Source organism: Acipenser ruthenus, chromosome 39 (genome assembly GCF_902713425.1).
Source record: "Acipenser ruthenus chromosome 39, fAciRut3.2 maternal haplotype, whole genome shotgun sequence".
NCBI lineage: Eukaryota > Metazoa > Chordata > Actinopteri > Acipenseriformes > Acipenseridae > Acipenser > Acipenser ruthenus.
In genome coordinates, this window is record NC_081227.1 from 297,903 (window position 1) to 318,300 (window position 20,398).

At 44.8% G+C, this 20,398-nt stretch overlaps 1 protein-coding gene across 3 annotated transcripts; it reads left to right on the top strand.

Moving 5' to 3' along the window:
* The first annotated feature begins 2 nt into the window (after positions 1-2).
* Positions 3-3,449, top strand: LOC117397473 (uncharacterized protein NKAPD1-like). 3 transcript variants are annotated; one of them, XM_033996393.3, is made up of 6 exons: positions 3-133; positions 852-928; positions 1,204-1,334; positions 1,617-1,763; positions 2,282-2,335; positions 2,783-3,449. In XM_033996393.3, the coding sequence occupies exons 2-6, from the start codon at positions 860-862 to the stop codon at positions 3,234-3,236; spliced, it is 855 nt and encodes a 284-aa protein (XP_033852284.3). In that variant the 5' UTR covers positions 3-133; positions 852-859; the 3' UTR covers positions 3,237-3,449. The 3 variants fall into 3 exon arrangements, with proteins under 3 accessions (XP_033852284.3, XP_033852287.3, XP_033852285.3); XM_033996396.3 differs by having other exon boundaries at positions 4-133; positions 1,204-1,303; XM_033996394.3 differs by having other exon boundaries at positions 5-133; positions 1,204-1,307.
* The last annotated feature ends 16,949 nt before the right edge of the window (positions 3,450-20,398 follow it).

Genomic DNA, 20,398 nt, shown 5'->3' on the forward strand with positions numbered 1-20,398 from the left:
CAACTTCCGGTGAAACGGGAATTCCTTTTTTTCAAGTTACGAGCTGTAACGCCGGAGGAGTGAGATGTTGTTTTAAAATATTTTAGTTCATCAGTATTGGTGTATTTTAAACAGCTGTATAGTGTATTCAGAGGTAGGAGTTCATTATTTTCTGCTATCGTTTCATAGTTTATATGCAAAAACGACATCCCGGTATTTGTTACTAATACAGTACACATGACTGAAATATTTTAAAAAGAACATAAAGCAAAAATGTGTTATATAGCCTGTATATTTGAACGTGAAGCTTGAATTGAAATGTATAACCCAGCCAGGGTGTTTGACCGACACGTTGTACAGTAACTCAATGCTAGAGCACGGTAGTTTGCAGGTTGTGATGTTTCTGTACGGTTGTGAAGAACACACCGCAGCTTCCGTGATGTTTAACTGTGTCATCCGGGATTACAACGGGTTCAACAGTTTTCGCTTTTGCTTTTTAATATAAGGAAGCATTACATTTTAAACGAAGCGAAGTGAAATGCGTTCCGGGGGGGGGGGGGGGGGGGGGATGGTTCTGCAAAAGCTAGTGACTAACTTGTTGGGTTGATTTTAAAATATGCCCTATTTTGTCATGATGATGGGGGGGAACGAAAAGTGTACATTTGCAGGTTGTTAAAATCAAGCTTTCACTCAAAACATGGACCCGCCCACTGGCTAAATCAGTATTATGAGACACCAGTGTAGAGAAAGCAGTATTCATGGACTCCAGTGTAGCCTGTCATTCAGTCCCGGACCTCTCTGAAACCCATCTCTACAGTGAGGAAAGGCAGTACAGGTCATCATTTTAACCACATCCTTTTGTGTTGTTACAGAATCGGAAATGTCTCGGGTTCCTGTGGGAAAGGTCCTGCTGCGGAATGTCATCCGCCACACAGACGCTCATAACAAGGTAATCAAATGGCAATGAAATCTACCTGCTGTGTCTCTGTCTTCTCTGTAAATTACACTGCATCCCTTTCATCTGCAGGTAGGTTTATTTTTTCTGTTAAGTGGTAAATGCCTGTTTTAACTAGCGGCATGCGGACAGGTGGTCTAATGGAAGCGTACAAACAGCTCTGCCTGAATTTATAATCGATAGCTGTGAAACAGCGACCCCAGACATTCCTACAGAGTGTGTGCAGGATTATCAGAGTTTATATGCTGTGTTTTCCTAATGGTTTCCAGATTCAAGAGGAGTCTGAGATGTGGAAAATGAGGGAGATGGAGAAGCAAACGCCAGTGATCCAGCAGAAACGGCAGCCAACAAAACTCGCTCCTGATTTTGGCAGGTTTGCCTCCTTTTGTAGCGCGACAATGTAAACATCTTTTGTACGTGAAATACTGCGATAGTGCGCCGTTTTAGATTCCAGCCGGCTTCAGATATGTAAGATTCATTCAGTTTGTAGTCATACAAACATAAGAAAAGCCTGGGGGAAGTGTCAGAGATACCCTATCAGAGTTTATTATAATGCACGCTGGCTGGATCACATGTCTGACCAGATTACCTTCATCTAAATAAAACACAAGGAAATCAGTGAAAACAATGTAATATCCAGTCCCTTGCTGACTTGTGTGGCCCCTGATTGACGTGTGTGCAGGTGTAAGATGCGCTCTGACAGTTTTCATGAAGAGACCCACAGTGAGAGAAGGGGAGCCCCAGCAGGTCACACCTCTGAGCAGGACCGCAGGGAGGCCAAACACTGGACCAAGAAACTCTATGACTTTGAGGCCGGCGACCCCAACAGGTGTGTGACATTTCAACAGGGCTGTTCGGTTTACATTAGATTGCAGTAAAACGTGGTGGCTGTCTCATTTTGAGGCTCTCTAGGTATCATGCAGGTATCAAGTCCATTGAAGTAGTTATTTTTACCCATCTTAGCTTTTTATCTGGGTTGGATGTTTTGAAAACAGGATTACTGGAGCGCCCTATTACAGTTACAGATACCTGGGGAGCACTGTAGATATTTATAATACATTTTCATCTTGCTTTTAAGCATGTTTGGTTGTATGTGTTGCTTCCTGTGTGCTTTACTATGAAGCAGGTGCATTAACTTGAGTTGAACTGCAGCACAGTGCAGAAGCTGTGATGATCCTGTCTATGTACAGTAATGTAGATACCAGAGCACACAAGTCTAGTTTCCATTGGCATGCTCACAGTCCAGTTTAGCTGATCAGGCATCTAGCCTTCAGAAGTGAAATATCCCCGTGCAGTAATATATAAGGATTGGTCTGTATTGTAAGCTGCTGTGTGTGTTTGTTTCAGGTGGGGGCACAGTGGATTCAGGGAGCTCTATCCTGAGGAGTTTCACACACACAGGTATGTGAGGGGAGCGCTGTGGAGAATCATATCAAACCCTCGCCCTTTCCAGAGCCACTGGCAGTAGAATGCTTTGCTGAATTGTGTGCAGTGCTGCCTGTCCTGCTGCAGTGACAGCAGCTGTGTTGTGTTCCTAGACGTGCCAGTTTAAAATGGCCATGCTGGGCTTGCAGGCTAACAACATGATTCAGGTAAAGGTTGTATTGCCATCGCTTCATGAGTCCTGCAGCTCCGATAAAGCACACATCATAGTAAACATGTGTTATATATATATATATATATACTCATACATTCATCAGCTACTATAAAATAGTAAAGTCAAATACACCAGAATATGTGCATCATTTTCAAAGTGAAGGAAATGCACATCAGATTTTACTGGAATCATTTTGTGACTTTGTAGAACTGGAATTGCTGGAAACCTGTGATGTTTTTTGTTTTTTCCAGCGACAGCTCGAACAGTGATGAGAAAAACGACAGAAAGAAAAAGAAAACATTGCAGCGTTCAAAAACATTGCAGCAACACACCGGGAAGCGCAAACGATCCAAGAAATCAAATAAGAAACAGAAAAAGCAATCCAGCAAAAAACGGAAAAGAAAGAAGGGAGAGGACAGCAACTCACCCAGCGACCAGACAAGCTCAGACGAGAGTGACGGAGAAAAGAGGAGAGCCAGGAGGAAACGGAAAAGAACCAAGAAAAAGAAATCATCCGAGGGCAAGGAGGAGTCATCCGAGGACAGCGATTCAGACACCAGCAGCTCATCGGAGAGCGAGCCCAGGGACGAGAGAAAGAAACGAAAGAGAAAGCGCCGGAGAGGAGAGAGTGAACAAGGAAGTGATGGCAGGAAAAGCAAGCATAAGAACTGGAAGCTAACCACAGAGGAGGATGAACACAGCTAAGAACTGGAAACTAACCACAGAGGAGGACACCTCACAGGAGAGCTCTGAACACAGCTAAGAACAGGAAACTAACCACAGAGGAGGACACCTCACAGGAGAGCTCTGAACACAGCTAAGAACAGGAAACTAACCACAGAGGAGGACACCTCACAGGAGAGCTCTGAACACAGCTAAGAACAGGAAACTAACCACAGAGGAGGACACCTCACAGGAGACCTCTGAACACAGCTAAGAACAGGAAACTAACCACAGAGGAGGACACCTCACAGGAGAGCTCTGAACACAGCTAAGAACAGGAAACTAACCACAGAGGAGGACACCTCACAGGAGACCTCTGAACACAGCTAAGAACAGGAAACTAACCACAGAGGACACCTCACAGGAGAGCTCTGAACACAGCTAAGAACAGGAAACTAACCACAGAGGACACCTCACAGGAGAGCTCTGAACACAGATAATGGTGTAGAGCCCCTTGTGCTTTCAGACATTGTTTTTATATATTTAAGAGAAGTGAGGGCGTTGTAATTTATCTCTTACCTGTGTTGAAAATCTGTTGAAATGAATGAACAAGAATGCGTATTGCTCTCACTTCCTGTGCTGTCTGGTCACTGCCATGATCTACCAGACCTACAGCCCCAGGAAGTGATGAGGTACAGTGCACTAGGAAGCAGCGTTTCAGTTCTAGTGTGGTCCTAGAAAAGTCTGCTTTTCCCCCAAAATACCTTGAGCACAATAAGGGGCTAGCGATGAAGGGTTTGCTTGCTCCTCAGATTTGTGATGATGTACAGACACAATTTCATAAGAAACTGGATTCTTTACTCGACTGTGTTTAATAATAAAATGATGTCACGCACAGGCTGTTTTTTTCTTTTTTGTTCTGCAGGGTTCTGTTTGATGATGTCACGCACAAGCTGTTTTTTTCTTTTTTGTTCTGCGGGGTTCTGTTTGATGTCACGCACAAGCTGTTTTTTTTCTTTTTTGTTCTGCAGAGTTCTGTTTGATGATGTCACGCACAGGCTGTTTTTTCTTTTTTGTTCTGCAGGGTTCTGTTTGATGATGTCACGCACAAGCTGTTTTTTCTTTTTTGTTCTGCAGGGTTCTGTTTGATGATGTCACGCACAGGCTGTTTTTTCTTTTTTGTTCTGCAGGGTTCTGTTTGATGTCACGCACAAGCTGTTTTTTTTCTTTTTTGTTCTGCAGGGTTCTGTTTGATGATGTCACGCACAGGCTGTTTTTTCTTTTTTGTTCTGCAGGGTTCTGTTTGATGATGTCACGCACAGGCTGTTTTTTCTTTTTTGTTCTGCAGGGTTCTGTTTGATGATGTCACGCACAGGCTGTTTTTTCTTTTTTGTTCTGCAGGGTTCTGTTTGATGTCACGCACAGGCTGTGTTTTTTTCTTTTTTGTTCTGCAGGGTTATGTTTGATGATGTCACACACAGGCTGTTTCTTCTTTTTTGTTCTGCAGGGTTCTGTTTGATGATGTCACGCACAGGCTGTGTTTTTTCTTTTTTGTTCTGCAGGGTTCTGTTTGATGATGTCACGCACAGGCTGTGTTTTTCTTTTTTGTTCTGCAGGGTTCTGTTTGATGTCACGCACAGGCTGTTTTTTCTTTTTTGTTCTGCGGGGTTCTGTTTGATGATGTCACGCACAGGCTGTTTTTTCTTTTTTGTTCTGCAGGGTTCTGTTTGATGATGTCACGCACAGGCTGTTTTTTCTTTTTTGTTCTGCAGGGTTCTGTTTGATGATGTCACGCACAGGCTGTGTTTTTTCTTTTTTGTTCTGCAGGGTTCTGTTTGATGATGTCACGCACAGGCTGTTTTTTCTTTTTTGTTTTGCAGGGTTCTGTTTGATGTCATGCACAGGCTGTGTTTTTCTTTTTTGTTCTGCGGGGTTCTGTTTGATGATGTCACGCACAGGCTGTGTTTTTTCTTTTTTGTTCTGCGGGGTTCTGTTTGAATTGATTCATGTTTTTACTTGGCAGGCAGGTGAATCTCTCTGTGTTAAATCAGATCCTCCCAGCGTTCAGAAGCTGCTCCTGCACTCTGACCCCTGCTGCTTTACACCGCATGCCTCACCGCTCGCACCTCTTACTAAATCAATCAATTGGGAATGCATTGGTTGATGCGTAACTCTGTGTGGCGTTTGAAGTGATCAAAGTTTTAAAGCATGCTTACTAAATTCAAAATTGCGTTTAGTGTCTGTCTTCTAGAAATCAAAACAAAACCGACAGGAGCAAAATGACCACCAATGCTGCTGTTGAAACAAACATTTTAAAATTAATGTATGTCACCACTAGATGGCGCCTCAAGGTTGTGGCACCCCTCCTGGTGCTCTGTTCTGTTTCACTGACACGCCCCTTCCTGTTTCAGTATTGAAGGAAGGGAAGGGGGTCACACCTGGCAAAGATACAGAATTCCATACAAACCATTCCGGACCTTATTTCAAAAGGTGTCATTGGTTTCTTGTTTTTTTTTTCTCTCTCTCTTTTTTGCTCGTGGCAGTTTGGATTAAAAGGCTTTGTGAGATTCGTGTGCGTACGTGCCGCTGTCTTGAGAAATGCATAGAAATTGTTTTGGGACAGTTTGGGTTAGGAACTCGCTAGAACCTCATTCCTGGTTTTCAGGCAGGACTGCCCTCTGCTCAATATGTGAGCTAATCACACTTCTGGGATCATGAAGAGATCTCAGCTCTGCAGTGTAGGGTCCCTATCAGGAGTGCATGGAGCTCCTAGGTCTCAGCTCTGCAGTGTAGGGTCCCTATCAGGAGTGCATGGAGCTCCTAGGTCTCAGTTCTGCAGTGTAGGGTCCCTGTCAGGAGTGCATGCAGCTCCTAGGTCTCAGCTCTGCAGTGTAGGGTCCCTATGAAGAGTTGATGCAGCTGAGGGGAGGAGGAAGGGTTTGTTGTTTTTAGCATGATTGCTCAGACTCCTGGACTCTTAATAGAGGGCAGCTCACAAACACAGGGCTGTGTTACTAGTCCTGATAGCTGTGAGTCTGGGCCCTGCGTCTCACTCTGAGTGTACCATGTGATCCAGAGAGGTTCTGTGTGTGAAGTGTTCGCTGCTGAAAAGGGAAGCGCTGAGCTTGCTGTTGCAGGCTGGGATAGCGAGCTGCCCCCTGGGGTTTGCTGGCTGGACTCCTCTCTAATCCACTGGAAATCTCTCTTTTTTTCCTTCTCCAGCTGTCCTCTCCTCTGGATCAACTATTTGCTCAATTATCTTCTGTCTGCGTCAGAAGCTCCGGCCACAGGCCCTGTCTCCATCGCTGTTAACTCCTTCGCTGCATGCATACTGTTTAAAACCCTTGTATATGCGTGGGATGGTAGTGTAATCCAGCTTGCTCCGAATGTGTGCCACATAAATGGCTCTTGAGGCAAGTTTGTATGCTGTATCTCTCTTAACCACAAGAGGGAGACATTCGTGTAGGGAGAGGACAGTAATACCCTGTACTGTGAGGTCTTAATAACAAGATGTTTCCAATGTCAATTTGCACTTGTTTGATGTAGTTGACAGGCTGGTTGAGATTGAGAGGGAGTTTGGAGGGATTGCTGGGACACACCACCAGAGACCCAGCTGGAGGTCTCAGCAGTCTCCAGGGCAGCTGGGGAGAGAGCAGGGGGCCTGGTGTGGAAAATCTGCTCTCCAGAAAACAGCTCTGACAGGCAGCACATGACAGAGTTCCTTTGCAAGCTTTGAGAGGGCTAATTAGTCCACTCTGTCTTTCAGAACATGCCCCCTGAGCAGCGTGAAATCAGCAATAAACAGGCTCTGAGCTGAAAGAGGAGTCGCAACTGGTTACTGCTGTGGGTTAGGGTCTCAGTGACTTCACAAGGCTGCTGGGTTAGGGTCGCAATGACTTCACAAGGGTGACTGGGTTAGGGTTAAGCCAGGTTCACATCTGAGCGATCAGTTGGTTGCGTGCAGCTGAATCACTTATATGTGGATGTTTCTGACAAGCTCTACTTTCAAGCGATCTGCTCAGCGCTGATTTGTAGTGACGTTTTTTTATCACAGGCACGGTTGTGAAATATTGTTGGTTGTTACACTATATTGGAAAAGATGTCCACTATATGCCCCGTGTTTCTGATGACGCCTCAGTCAAGCTCTTGTCCAGCATTTCCGTGGATTCGCATTTAAAATAAGTACAGATGAGACGACTGTAACAGCCAGTTCTTCATGGGTAATTAGTGAAGCCATCATTTACTAAAGATAATGAGAGCCGTTCTCAGCATGAGAAGGGACGTTGGTGTGGTTCACTTGTGAGGACCATGTGAAAGATATCTGGGGGCGCTCCTGATTAATAGAGGTGTCATGCACGGACATGTTCACCTATTTAAAGCAAGCTGTACTCACCAAGGCTTCCCTCTCACAAGCACAACGACATCGGCTCAAGATCTTGTCATTTTCCAGAGTTCCATTTAGGTGAATTTCATTTCACAAATACTTGTGTTGTGTATCCCACGAGGAGCTGTTTGATGCCCGGAATCTCATTTGTGGAACGGACTCGGCCAAGCTCCTGGCATGTGCCAGCCCCCCCTCCCCCCCCAGCCCAGATCAGAGGCAAGCCTGCCGACGCCACCCTGGCACATTCCAGGGATAGCATTGCAAGTGTCTTTGTGAAGTGCCACCTGGCCTGCCCGCTCCCACAGAACTCCTCCGGACCTCGGAGGAAGCTCGTTTGTGCTTGGAGGCACGCCGAGGGAATAGCTGAGGGGCACTTGTGCGCATTTCATTCCTCTAAACGAGGACAGACCAGAGAAAGATTGCCGACACCTATTGGAGAGCATTTCTCTCCCTCTCAGATCTCCAGCAGGCCCGTCTCATAATTGCTCTTCAAAGGAGCAGTGGACCGCGTGCCAGGAGCCATTGTGCTGCTATTTTATTCTGCTGCGCTGAAAGAGAATCGGGATTCCAAACGTGACTCTGTGGAATTAAGCCTTAACTCTCAACACCACATTTATAAGGAGATCCCAAGGGAAGCCGTATCCAGTATGTAAAATAACTGCAATACATCTGATCACTTTATACACCACTATCTATCTATCTATATATACACATCCACTCCACGAGAGGCCACAGCGACTACCCTTATCTGACACAGCACCCTCATTTTAATGACATTGTATACAGTTGAATAATAATTATTAAACAGTGTAGCTCATTTTAATGTGACCTCATTTCCATCTCATACAGACTGAATACAGAATACATTTTAGAAGGCTGTATCGCATCAATGTCAGGGTTTACTATATATGCACCTGCTTATATGCATATCCACATGCATAAATATCTGTGCGTACATACAGACAGATGTATACTATCTGTACACTGGCACACCACACGAGGCTGGTTTAGAGGCATGTTGTAGCAAAGCGAAATGATTTCCCCATAGATTTCCTTTTGGATTTCCTTCTCTTCTGTGTATAAATCACCTTCCTCTAATGACAACTGACTTGCTGAAACAGCACATGGTCATTTTCAGTGTGGAAGATGGGTCCGCAGTTCCAATACGCATAACACCAGATACCTGAATCCTCCACACTCTGGTCGTAAACATACTAGTCAAAGTTTGATCAACTGTAAGGCAACTCCTGTCGTGGTATGTGTGCTTAAATGCCCTTGAGAAAAGAAATGTAAAAATACATATAGCAGGGCATAAGGCTGCAATAGGAAGTTACAATATGGACTATGCAGTAGCCAGACACTACAAAGCTATGAATCATGTCTCTGCCTCAAGTCTACAACTTGAAAAGGTCTCGGAGGGAGAGAGAGGTGGGCAGTGGCGTTAACCAGCTGATGAGGAGAGAAGCTTTTTGGAGATTTAAAGTCTATGGAACCATATGTGTTTGCAAACGTTCTGACATATTTGTGTATTAAATGTGACCTGATGCGTAACCGTGTAGATTGGAAGTGTTTAAATATATTAATGTCACTGCTTATCTAAAGTTGTTTTTCAGGTGATAGCCGGGGCTGTGTAGTCACACCTGATTGTTCCAGAGTTGTTAAGCGATGTTTAATATTGTGATCTGTAACGTTAATACAGTGATGTGTCTGCGTGTATTGTGTCAGTAATTGCTCAATGATTGTATTAATTGGTATTGATTAGATATACTCTAAAGCTGTTCTCCAATTAGCAATTAGCTGCACCTGATGAAGACATGCAGTGTCTCTGCTTTGTTCTGTTTTGAATCAAAATGCAAAGAGAGCTTAATGAACGCTTGAAAAGAACGAACGCGATTCCTGAATAATCCTGAAGATCTCCGGAGACCATGCACGAGGAATACCAAGCGTGACTGAGAGGCTTACCACTGCTTTAAAAAAACAGAAATTAACTAAAACACACAACATTTCAATAGTAAACAGGAACAGTGCCACTCTCGCACATACCAGCCCACACACGCACAAACCTGCTTCTAACAAAATGATAATATTTGTCTTAACCCGCTACAGGACCCTGCCAGCAGCGCTGCTCCTGAGCGACTCATACCAAAGAAGCTCTCAACACCTGTTGCGGGTCAAGGGTTAATGCCTGGGGTCAGAGTTCACATGCAGCAGAGCTGGATAAGTCAGGTGCGTGATGTTATATTGACTTTTCATTGCTCAATGGCTCCCATCAAGGCACATACTGTGCAGCGCATACCACTTCATCGTATTGCAATGGAGCTTTTCCAAGCTTTCCTGTCTATGTCTGTGCCTTCAGTGCGATTTATACTCTTCTTGGCTTTTCACCTATTCATAAAAAAAAAAAAAAAACCATTTTAGTTTTGGGATCTGATATGTACAGTACAAATGAATAATGTTTTAAGACTGCAATGTAAACGTATTGTAACCCAGTGTTGTTATTTCAGTCAATAGCATCATTAACATGTCTGTAGATTGTATAACCATTAATAAAGGGTCCCGAAACAGCTGTTACTGCCTTATCTGTATCCGGTCACAGCATGTATACGTCTCCTATCTGTAATACACTTTATAATACATACAGTGTAGTCTTGGTAGGGGATCTTCTCATACCCCTGTGATAAAAGCATATGAAAACATTACAGCAGCGCACTGTTTCATGAAGCAACAAGGAGCTGCTGGATGGTGTTTGAAGTGCGTACAGTGTGAGTGCTCTGTGCTGATGAACACACAAGGCATGTCCGCACAGAACGCTCTCTCTCACCAGCTCGAACAGACACATCACGCCTTGGAATACCATGGACTTGTATGGTCAGTTTGACAGTACCGTTAGAGAGAGTCCACATTTAGAAGCGTTTACCTCCAAGGGATCTGAGGCACGGGCTCGGGCTAATTAGCATGAAAAACAATAGCTCCCCGATCTCCATTCCATTGTCCTGCAGATCCTGTTACAAGCTCCTGATGAACACGGGGCTATATTAGATGCGCAGTTGCTACCATTGTCCGGAGCTGTGATACCCAAGCCCCCCTGCTCCGGTTTGAAGGCCAGCTGGCCCAGTGTGAATGGCAGGCAGTGCAGTTTATTTTTCTTCTCGTGTCAAGCGAGGGCGGAGGGTCTGGGTAATTAAGTGTCGGAGGGGGTGAGTGAGAGAGAGAGAGCAAAATGTTAATGTTATTTTGACGGGCGGAGTCGAAAGTGATTTCTGTGGGCGAGCGAGGATTATAGGACAGCTGCTCGCTGTGGAGACGCGCGTCCCCTTTGACCCTCCAGAAGGATGGAAATTGATTTCTGTACGGCATTAACTGCAAATAAAATAAAACAAAAAGTATACTAACAGGGTCCTTGCTTTATAATTCTGTCCCTCTGGTCCAAGAGGCAATAAAAAACCGACGAGCCCAGCGGAGAGTTAACCACGAGCCAAGTGTTAGTACACACTGTTCATTTCAAACCGCAACGGAAAAGCAGTTTCATTGATGGTAAGAAATGAAGGAACGATGGTTTTGTGTTGGTTTCTTCTTTTCTCATATCCCCAGCCTACACCAGTTTGTGAGTTTGTTAGCTCATGGATTTCATCGCATTATAAGAGTTCTGAAGAATGACCTCAGCTTCATGCTTTGACTTTGACTGTTCATCTCAAAGTGGTTCTTTTTTTAGGAACCCTGTAATATGCAAACGCTCCCTGAATTCTCCTACCTCAGATCTATTATCAAGGGGACTTCCTACTAAAGAACACTTAATGCAATGTGAATATTTACTGCTAAATGTTTGTTTAGACTGATGAAAAATCATCCTGGTGCCCATTTCTACACACAGTCCAGCTCACCATTCAGACCCTTCTATAATACAAAAGACAAAAATGTTCTCCTCTGAGCTTTGGACTATGAATGCTATCTTTTTAAAAGTGCTCCAGATCTTCTGATTGAGTGTTACGGGTTATTTAAAAGAAGCTTTGGAAATGTTGTAAGATTTCCAGGGAGTACCAGTGGCAGACGAGACCCCCCACACAGAAACCCCCTCTTTCAGACATCGGCTGTCCTCCGGGGAGCGCAGCATGAGCAAGAGAAGATGGGAATGTTCTGCAGCTGATCCTTGGGCTGAGCTCGCTAACATCCCCACCCTAATCCCAGGGCACTGCCCGAGGAGAGAAGCTGAAACAGTAACTAGTGTGGTCTGCCTCAATTGCTTTGTATGGAATTTTGCCTGCAAGGGAGGAAATGTTTACTCCTGTAAGGTTTGCAGAAATGAACTTGTCTGTTGCCACATTCTTGTTTTGTTTCCATGTTTATCAAATCCGATGCAGGCCCGCTTGTGGAACAATGAATCCATTATCATTCATGCAAGCACCGCCCTGATAAAAGTGCATCACAGTAAAAACATAGAGAAGTGTAGCTGAGCATAGCAAAACCATGGGAAAGGCACAGGGAGCTGTGCTAAAGCATTTTAATATACAGGGTATACTGTGGTAAATCCGTAGTATAACAATGGGAAGAGCATGGTAAAACTCAGCGGTACTTTTCGAAGGGCGTCTTTAAATAACATGATGTTTGAATGTTTCTCTCAGCTCAGAATGCTGAACTCCGGAGATGTTTCATGATGGCAGGTGCAGCTCACAGAGTGTGCTTTCTGTGCTGCTTCAGTGAAAATGACAACGTGTGCATGACTGAGGAAAGCCATTAGCGATCCCAGATGAGCAGGCTTATTAAAAGTCAAGTTTAGGACAGTAATCAAGACTTCCCTGCAGAGCAGCGCTGGGAAGCAGGAGGCTCACGTGTGCCGCTTCAAAACCTCAGCTGTGCAGCTCGATACCGCGAGGGTGCTTCACCATGTAACTGTTTATATCAGCAGAAAGAGATATTGCAAATGTGCACTTTCAAAACCAGCGGAAGCAGAACTGTTCAAACTGTCAATAGCACGTGTGACTGGACAACGCAGCCAGCATGCTCACTGTCCCTATCAGAGGCTGTACGGGACGGCAGTGTTAGTGCAAAGACCCTCCTCAGCAAAGAGTAAAGAGGATGGAAGACAGCTGTAAGGCACTTGCTGATTGTCAGCAGCTCATGCGATGGGTTACTGGGTGAAGTTTCACATTCTCCCTGGCGGTGGGGTTCTTTGTCAGTTCCTGGGGGGTCCGTGCCAATGTTGCTGTGTGTATTAGGACAAGGAAAAACTGTAAATGCACCGTGAATGACGCAGATCCCACTGCCCCACAACAGAGAGCCCAAATCACCTTGTACTGTAAATGCACCGTGAATGACGCAGATCCCACAGCCCCACAACAGAGAGCCCAAATCACCTTGTACTGTAAATGCCAACAACAAACACATCTTTTAAAAGTCGTTATCTATATTACATAGTACACGTCAACAGGGAAAATGTTTGAATTGGGTACGCTGGACGTTATTTTGCCAATATATTATTCACTAATTAAAAGCGTTGTCCATCCCAGTCCAGCCTTGCTCTCCTGTGTTTTTTTGGGTGGGCATTCTCCAGATTTCTCAGCTAAACCCGTAGAATCCCCAGAAATCCCAAACAAGTTCCGCTGGTGGGGCTGTTTTTCTTTTCAGTAAATCCTGTGTGCTGGAGGTCGGACCACCCGGATCACAGAGATCAGAACACAAATAGGTATATGGGGTTATACAATACAGCACAGGGACTCTACAGTAGATAGCAATCACATTTTTTAGTGTTCAGCTTAAACAAGTCAATGATAGTAAAACTAGAGAGGTAACAGTTTCCATGAAGTGGCTCTAATTCCTGTGTATTTTCACAGCAGTTACTTAGCAAATCCATGTGTTCTTACACATCTCTACAATGTTATTGTGCAGAGTTACAGTGCACTTTGGGCATGATCTAACCCTAACCCTAACCCTAACCCTAACCCTAACCCTTTTCTGATACTGGCATGTATTGTGCAGACAGATTTACACATGCAGTGCATTGTAACTGCGCCTGATAACATTGTGGTGATGTGTAAGCACACGTGTATTTGCTGTGTAAATCCACAGTAGTAAGAGACACTTCATGTGAAGTGCATTGTGTCCTGTGAATAATGACACTGTAATCCTCTGCTTATCTGCCTGGGTGTTACAGCCCTGGAAGAATCACGTTCTCAGTACCAGGACTTCAGAGATTCATAATAACTAATGAACTGCTGAACAGCCTGCCTGGTCCAATTGAAAGGGTCAGCTGGCTCAGAAGAAAGTGTCAACGTTGTGGTATTAACCAGAGCGTATTGTTGTGTAGTATGAAGCGAGGATCACATTTCTGAGGACTATCGCAGGCTGTGAGCTACATCTAGAAATCCCTGCTTCAGCCCACACAAGCTAACAGGCTAACAACAGCCACTACCTCAGCCCAGAGAAACATTGTTCTATTGAAATTCACCCAGACAAACATTGTATAACCCGTGGAGCAATCACAGTCAGCACTGGTCCCATGCGTGCTTGAACGTCTGGGTGTGTGTCGATATGCTCTGTGTTCTGGGGATTGGTTACTCTGGGTAAATCACGATAGACCGTATTAACAGTTCAAGTTTAAGAAGTGTAGACTTCTATAGCAGTCGATAATATTTGCAAATACAATTGTGATACCAAATAATGCCACTTTTTTTTTTTAAGGAAAACAGCTAGAGAGTCAGTACTGTACAGGCCACTACTTACAGTAGTTCATCTCTGATTTGTAAACTGTGTTGGGTGTGCGTGTGTGTTTTCCTTTCTTTTGAGAACGTACAACAGCCCTTAAAGAATCACCGATCTCCCCCCCTCTCCCCCTCCCCTCTCCCTCTATCTCTCTCCCTCTATCTCTCTCCCCTCTCCCCCTCCCCTCTCCTCTCTCCCTCTCCCCTCTCCCCCTTCCCTCTCCCTCTCCCTCTCCCCCTCCCCTCTCCCTCTCTCTCCCTCTCCCCTCTCCCTCTCTACTCCTCCCCTCTCCCCTCTCCCTCTCTCCCCTCCCCTGTCCCTCTCTCCCTCTCCTCCTCTCTCCTCTCCTCTTCCCCTCTCCCTCCCTCTCCACATCCCCTCTCCTCTCTCCCTCTCTCCTCTCCCCCTTTCCTGTCTCCCTCTCGCCTCCTCTCCCCTCTCTCTCCCTCTCCCTCCCCTCTCTCTCTCGCCTCCTCTCCCCCTTTCCTGTCTCCCTCTCGCCTCCTCTCCCCTCTCTCTCCCTCTCCCTCCCCTCTCTCTCTCGCCTCCTCTCCCTGTCCCCCTCTCCCTCTCTCCCTCTCTCTCCTCTCCCCCTCCCGTCTCCCTCTCTCCCTCTCTCCTCTCCCCCTCCCCTCTCCCCCTCCCCTCTCCCTCTCGCCTCCTCTCCCTCTCTCTCCCTCTCCTCTCTCTGATGGGTAACAGGAGTTGCCGATGGAGGAGCTCTCTAAGGGGCTTGATGTGAACAGCGGCTCAGATGCCTCCGGGGTCAAGCCTTTAATAATGATTACAAACTGGAGCTGGCTGGCAGAGCGACAGGGCGCAGCTGTGGGCTGGGGAGCCTTTGAAGTCTCCCCCGCCTGTTCCAGGGTCTCAGGCCCCCTCGCATGAGGAGACGCGGCAACTATGTGGCTGCCTGTGGGAAAGAATGTGACGCGACGCCAGGGGGGTGCACGCGGGCTGGGGCGAGATTCCGAGGCACACTTTGTAGGTACGGGCAGGATGGCTTATTGTACCGGCATGGGACAGCAGCAGAGAAGGTGGCAGACCATACCCCCCCCCCCCCCCCCCCCCCGACACACACACCCCCGACTGCATTCATATTATTAACTGAACTGTTTCATACGTTTTAAATAACATGCTTTAAAACTTATCCCTGTTGAAATGTCTTGAAGTTCACGAAGATTTCCAACCAGACACAGTAATTCTTTAAAACTAGTTGCGTTGAAGGTCATTTTTATAATACTTCCATGCTTTGGTCATTTGGTATAGTGGAAGAATCCAACTTGTGACAAACTGTCACGCTGTTGGAACAGCCATGCATTGGCAAACACTCCAGTGACTTAATTAAACTGGCATGTTTCTATCCTTCAGGCCAGTATTTGAACCGGTATATTAGTAATTAGCACATGCTTAGTGTTTTGTAGGTTCTTTTCCTGCCTGTCAGTTAGAGCAGATGAAATGGTGCACACTTCGACAGTATATTTTGCCCATACATGTTGCATGTATCAGTAATGCAGTATGCTGCCTTTGTAATTTACTGCTAGTACTTTGTATTGTTTCACTGTATTACCTGCCTCTAGCCAAATTCAAGGTAATGGTTTTCAGATTTAAATAAAGCGTGACCACGATTGCAAAAGCACACAACTCTAATTCAGCAATATTAGAAATCCCTGAAGAAAAGCTACATATCCCCTTGCTTGCTGTATAAAATGGGAATGTGCGATGATCTGTGCAGACAGCAGGGGGCGCTCTCACGCTGCGAGTGTGGCTGACCTGCAGACAGGGCTCCCTTGCACACTGCTAGCTGCAGTAATGGGAGTAATTAGAAACAGCACTGATATACTGCAGCTAGTTCAACAGGATATACATTGAAACAGTCATTAAACAGCCATGAAGTCAAGAGGATAGCGTGGGTGACCGGGCAGCTCGTCTCAAAGGCCACTGCCTGCCTGCCTGCCTGCCTGCTGTCTTCATATGTTCAGGGCCACAGTCTGCATTTCCTTCCCCTTGCACTAATAAAGCACCTATTACACACTGAACTACCGCTCAGGCTGGGACTGGCTGGGAGAATTAGGATGTGTTCTCAGTTATATCACCCTGTCTGTGCGGCTCAAGCTTTTAGGTGATTAATCACAAGCCAGTGGGCATGCCCTTATTATTATTATTATGATGATGATGATGATGATGGTGTCTTATGCTGCTTGTGAATGCTGTGCTCGTGAGTGGTTAGGGACAGTGCTGCGGGGCTCCATTCACACATACTCAGTTGAAACCCCCTGCAGTGCCGCTCTGAGTCTCTCTTAGGAAGCCTGGCAGCTTTGCCAGGCTGTACAGTGTAGTGGATGAAGCAGTATAAGCTAAGACCATCACACAACGGCAGCACGTTGGGAAAATGCATGTGAACTTAAAGGTCATCCTGCCTCTACCTCCTTATTCAATTTAGGGTGCTGATGACTCTTCAATGGCCTTCCTTATACATGGTGAGCCAGATATACCGGTAATGATGTGTTTTCTATTGCTGTAGAGATTCATGTTAATGAGAGGCACTAATTGGTCATATACAGCGTGCAGTTAGCATTCAATGTAATGACATTATTAGGAAATGCAGTGCGCAGGTTTGGTATAATACTGTGGGTATAATCATGGGTTTCCTGTGCTGGCTTCAAAGCAGGCAACAAACTTATCGATGTGAAGAAGGGGCACTTTCCATGAAGTTTCTCTAATTACTGTGGATTTACATTGCAGCTACTTAGTAAAGACACGTGCACTTCCACAATCATTACCATGTTATTATGCAGAGTTACAATGCACTTCATGTGTAAATCTTATGCACAATATAACCCTAACACACCAGAACCCTAACCCTGATCTGATACAACGGGGTCCATATCGTGCACAAAGAGTTACACATTAAGTACATTGTAACGCTGCTTAATAACACTGTCGCTGTGTGTGTGTGTGTGTGTGTGTGTGAGTAAAGTGGGTTTATTTATATAGTGCCTTTCACACAACAGTATCTCAAAGCGCTTTGCAAGTCAATAAAATCAAAACCTACACGTGGATTTCCTAAGTAAGTACTATGTAAGTGCACAGCGCTCAGAGACACTTCATGGAGAGTGTTACCCAGAGGATTTCAGCACAGAGCACTATAGTGATGTCTTTGTGAATTGCTGGTGTTTTGCAGCGGCTGAATATCGGGTGTTAAAGTGAATTAACATTCCAATGAAGCTGCTCAGTGGAATCGGCGTCCGTCGCTGTTGTTTATTCAGAAACATGTTTAGCTACGCATTACATAATCTTCTTTCATTGCCTCAGTAATTAGCAGTTATCAATCGATCAGCTTGGGTGTGCTGGTATAATCACAGTGGTTAAGAGGTTCTGAATAAACACAAATCTCAGCTCGGAGCCAATTGCTTGGAAGACAAGATTACTCAAACCAGTATGTACAGTGCCAGCAGTGACGGCTTCAAAATAGTAATGATTAAAGATTGAATTATTTTCTTGTGTGAATTCCTGACCCTTCACAGATATTCTTTTACCATAGGCAGTCCAAGATAGATGACTGTGCCGGAGTCTGTATCTGTGTACATGGAATAGATGCACTTTTAAAGGGTGGACGTCTCTTTACATGTGTTTAATGGGGTATATTAGTGCCTTGAACGTGAATCTGGTTTTAATATCATTTTTATGGCACAAAATCAGTCATGCCCATTACAAAACAAGGATTCCATTTAAATTAAAATCCAACCAAAAAAATGAATAGCAGTAGAACGCCTGCTATTCCCCAGAGTGTAAACCGACATGACCTCATCATCTTTAAAGATCAATCCGTGTGTTTAGTTTTATATGATTCAGAAACGGGTAAGGACCAGGACTTATAAAGTGTAAGTGAGACCTCTTTAACAGCGATGCATTGTGGTTCATGGCTTCCTTGCCAGACATGACGGGTCCTAATGTTTTATTTGACATTTCAATGCGGTTAGATCACTCTCAGCCTGCTCGGTCCGCTCTGCTGCTTCTTTTCAGGGGTCGCCTGTGAGTGACAGGGGGAGTGGCAGGGGCTGAACTTCAGCTGCCTTATTACTGAGTTTATTTGGACGCTGGGGCTGCAGTGTAGGGTTTGCATCGTTCTTTCCATAAAGGAAGGCTGCAGATGGTATTAGATGTTGACAGCAGAGGAGCACCTTGGGGGGAAAAAAATACATCACTAGCAGTGGACTGTGCTTGCATGCTATCAAAGCATTTACTCCAGTCTTTTTAAAGAGAACATATTCAAATAAGAACCGAAGATCTGCCATGCTTTCCATGTCTGTGATCACTGCTTATTTACATGGCAGTCACACAGTAAATGCATGTGTGCTTCCACATCATTACAATGCTGTTATGAAAAGTACTTAATGTCCAAATACTTGTGCATGATATATGTAAGTACACAACTGTGTCAGAAAAGGGTTAGGGATGTGGTTAGGATTAGGGTTATATCATGCAAACTATGCATACTAACATTGTAATTATGTGTACACGTGCATTCACTAGAGAGGTACGCAGTAATCAGAGACACTTCATGGAAAGTGTTTCTCAAGCCACTGAAGGCACTGAATGTGAACGATATCCTTGCAGGTAGACTTGATCAGCCTTCTGGGATGGGCCGCTGCAGGACTGCTGTGAAAGTGTTCTGCAGCAATGGAGGCTGGATTGCATCCACTGAAATCCACAGGGGATTGATCCCAGCGTGGCACAGGTTCAGATCAACCCCTGACCTGTTTGGATCTAGTGAAATGAACAGGATTTTTTTTAATGCATCCCTAGAGACAGAAATCCAGGGTTTGAATCCGTGCATTTGAAAACATAGTGCTGTAGTGGTGAGGGTAATGGATTGACCGGGACTGGTGCTCACCTTTCATTTACACCAGAACTTTTAAAAACGCAGAGCAAAACAAACCAAAAAAAAACAATCTGGGAACCTGTCGGATTCCGCCGTTGACTCAGAACTTGGCATTAACCAGCATTGCATGCTGTCATTCTTAGGTTTCCAAGGCAACCAGAGATGTTTTTATTACACATCACATTGAGCCAAATAAAAAAAAATAAAAAAAAATACATACACAAATATATTAAAAAATACCTCTTCCAAAGCTGCTCTATTAACTTGGCCACGTCTTGGAAATGCCTGATGGAAATGTGCGGATACGATTGTCCTGAGTGACGATTAAGGTACTGCAAGGAATCAGCCGCTTGAATTGCACGATACTCTCCCAGCCACTTTCATGTAGTGCTGTAGCCTGTTTAACACAATGGCAACGAAGAAGCGTGCTGGACTTTCTGCTTAACCTCATCGAGCAAACAAGTCCTTTAAATAACGTGGGTCTAAATCACTTCATCCAGTCGTGATGGGGTGTTAGCACAACACTTTGGACCGTGATTCATCTGAGCTAAATTATTTAAAAAGTGACATTTCGAATCAATAAAAGAAAATGATTTGCAGCTTGCATCAATAACCCATCAATGAATGGAGTTGATCAGAGAAATAAAGAACAATGTCATATATTATTATTAGTATTATTAGTATTATTATTATTAGGCTATTATATTTCTTACATGTTTTTTGTAGTTGTCTGTTTTTAATGGGACATAAATGTAATCATAATACTTCAATCACTAACATGTATTTCTAAATAGGTTTTTTCTTTAAAGGATGGCAGCAGTGGCAGCTCGTAATTAAAGAGGATGTTTCTTTACAGTCTAGGATTATGAAAACAGGAGCGCTGTTCTTAGGGTAATCATGTAGTACATCATAACCCCAAACCAGCACTCGGACCAGCCTGTTTTACTGCCTGCGAGTGACTGTCCTGAATGCACTGTGTAATTACACCTTCGTTTCTAGTGCTGAAATATGAAAGTTCCACCTAAGGAGCGAGGAGACGTTTCCCCTGCAGCAAAGCAGCGCCGAGCCAAGCGAGATGAATCCAGCGATTGTTCTATTTCACCTGCTGCAGAAGCACCCCGGAAAGTGGCTCTGTAACTGCCACTAGAAGCACTTAGACCGCTTCATGACATCACGCTATTGGACGAAATCCAGGGCTGAGCTGGACGGCCTCCAATTGTTTGTTTTTTTTAGAAATGA

Excerpts from the sequence above, each read along its gene's own strand:
- LOC117397473 (XM_033996393.3), top strand. The coding sequence starts at position 860 with ATGTCTCGGGTTCCTGTGGGAAAGGTCCTGCTGCGGAATGTCATCCGC. Across the intron at positions 1,335-1,616 it reads TCCTTTTGTAGCGCGACAAT|GTGTAAGATGCGCTCTGACA; the intron begins GTAAACATCTTT and ends ACGTGTGTGCAG. Across the intron at positions 1,764-2,281 it reads GAGGCCGGCGACCCCAACAG|GTGGGGGCACAGTGGATTCA; the intron begins GTGTGTGACATT and ends TGTTTGTTTCAG.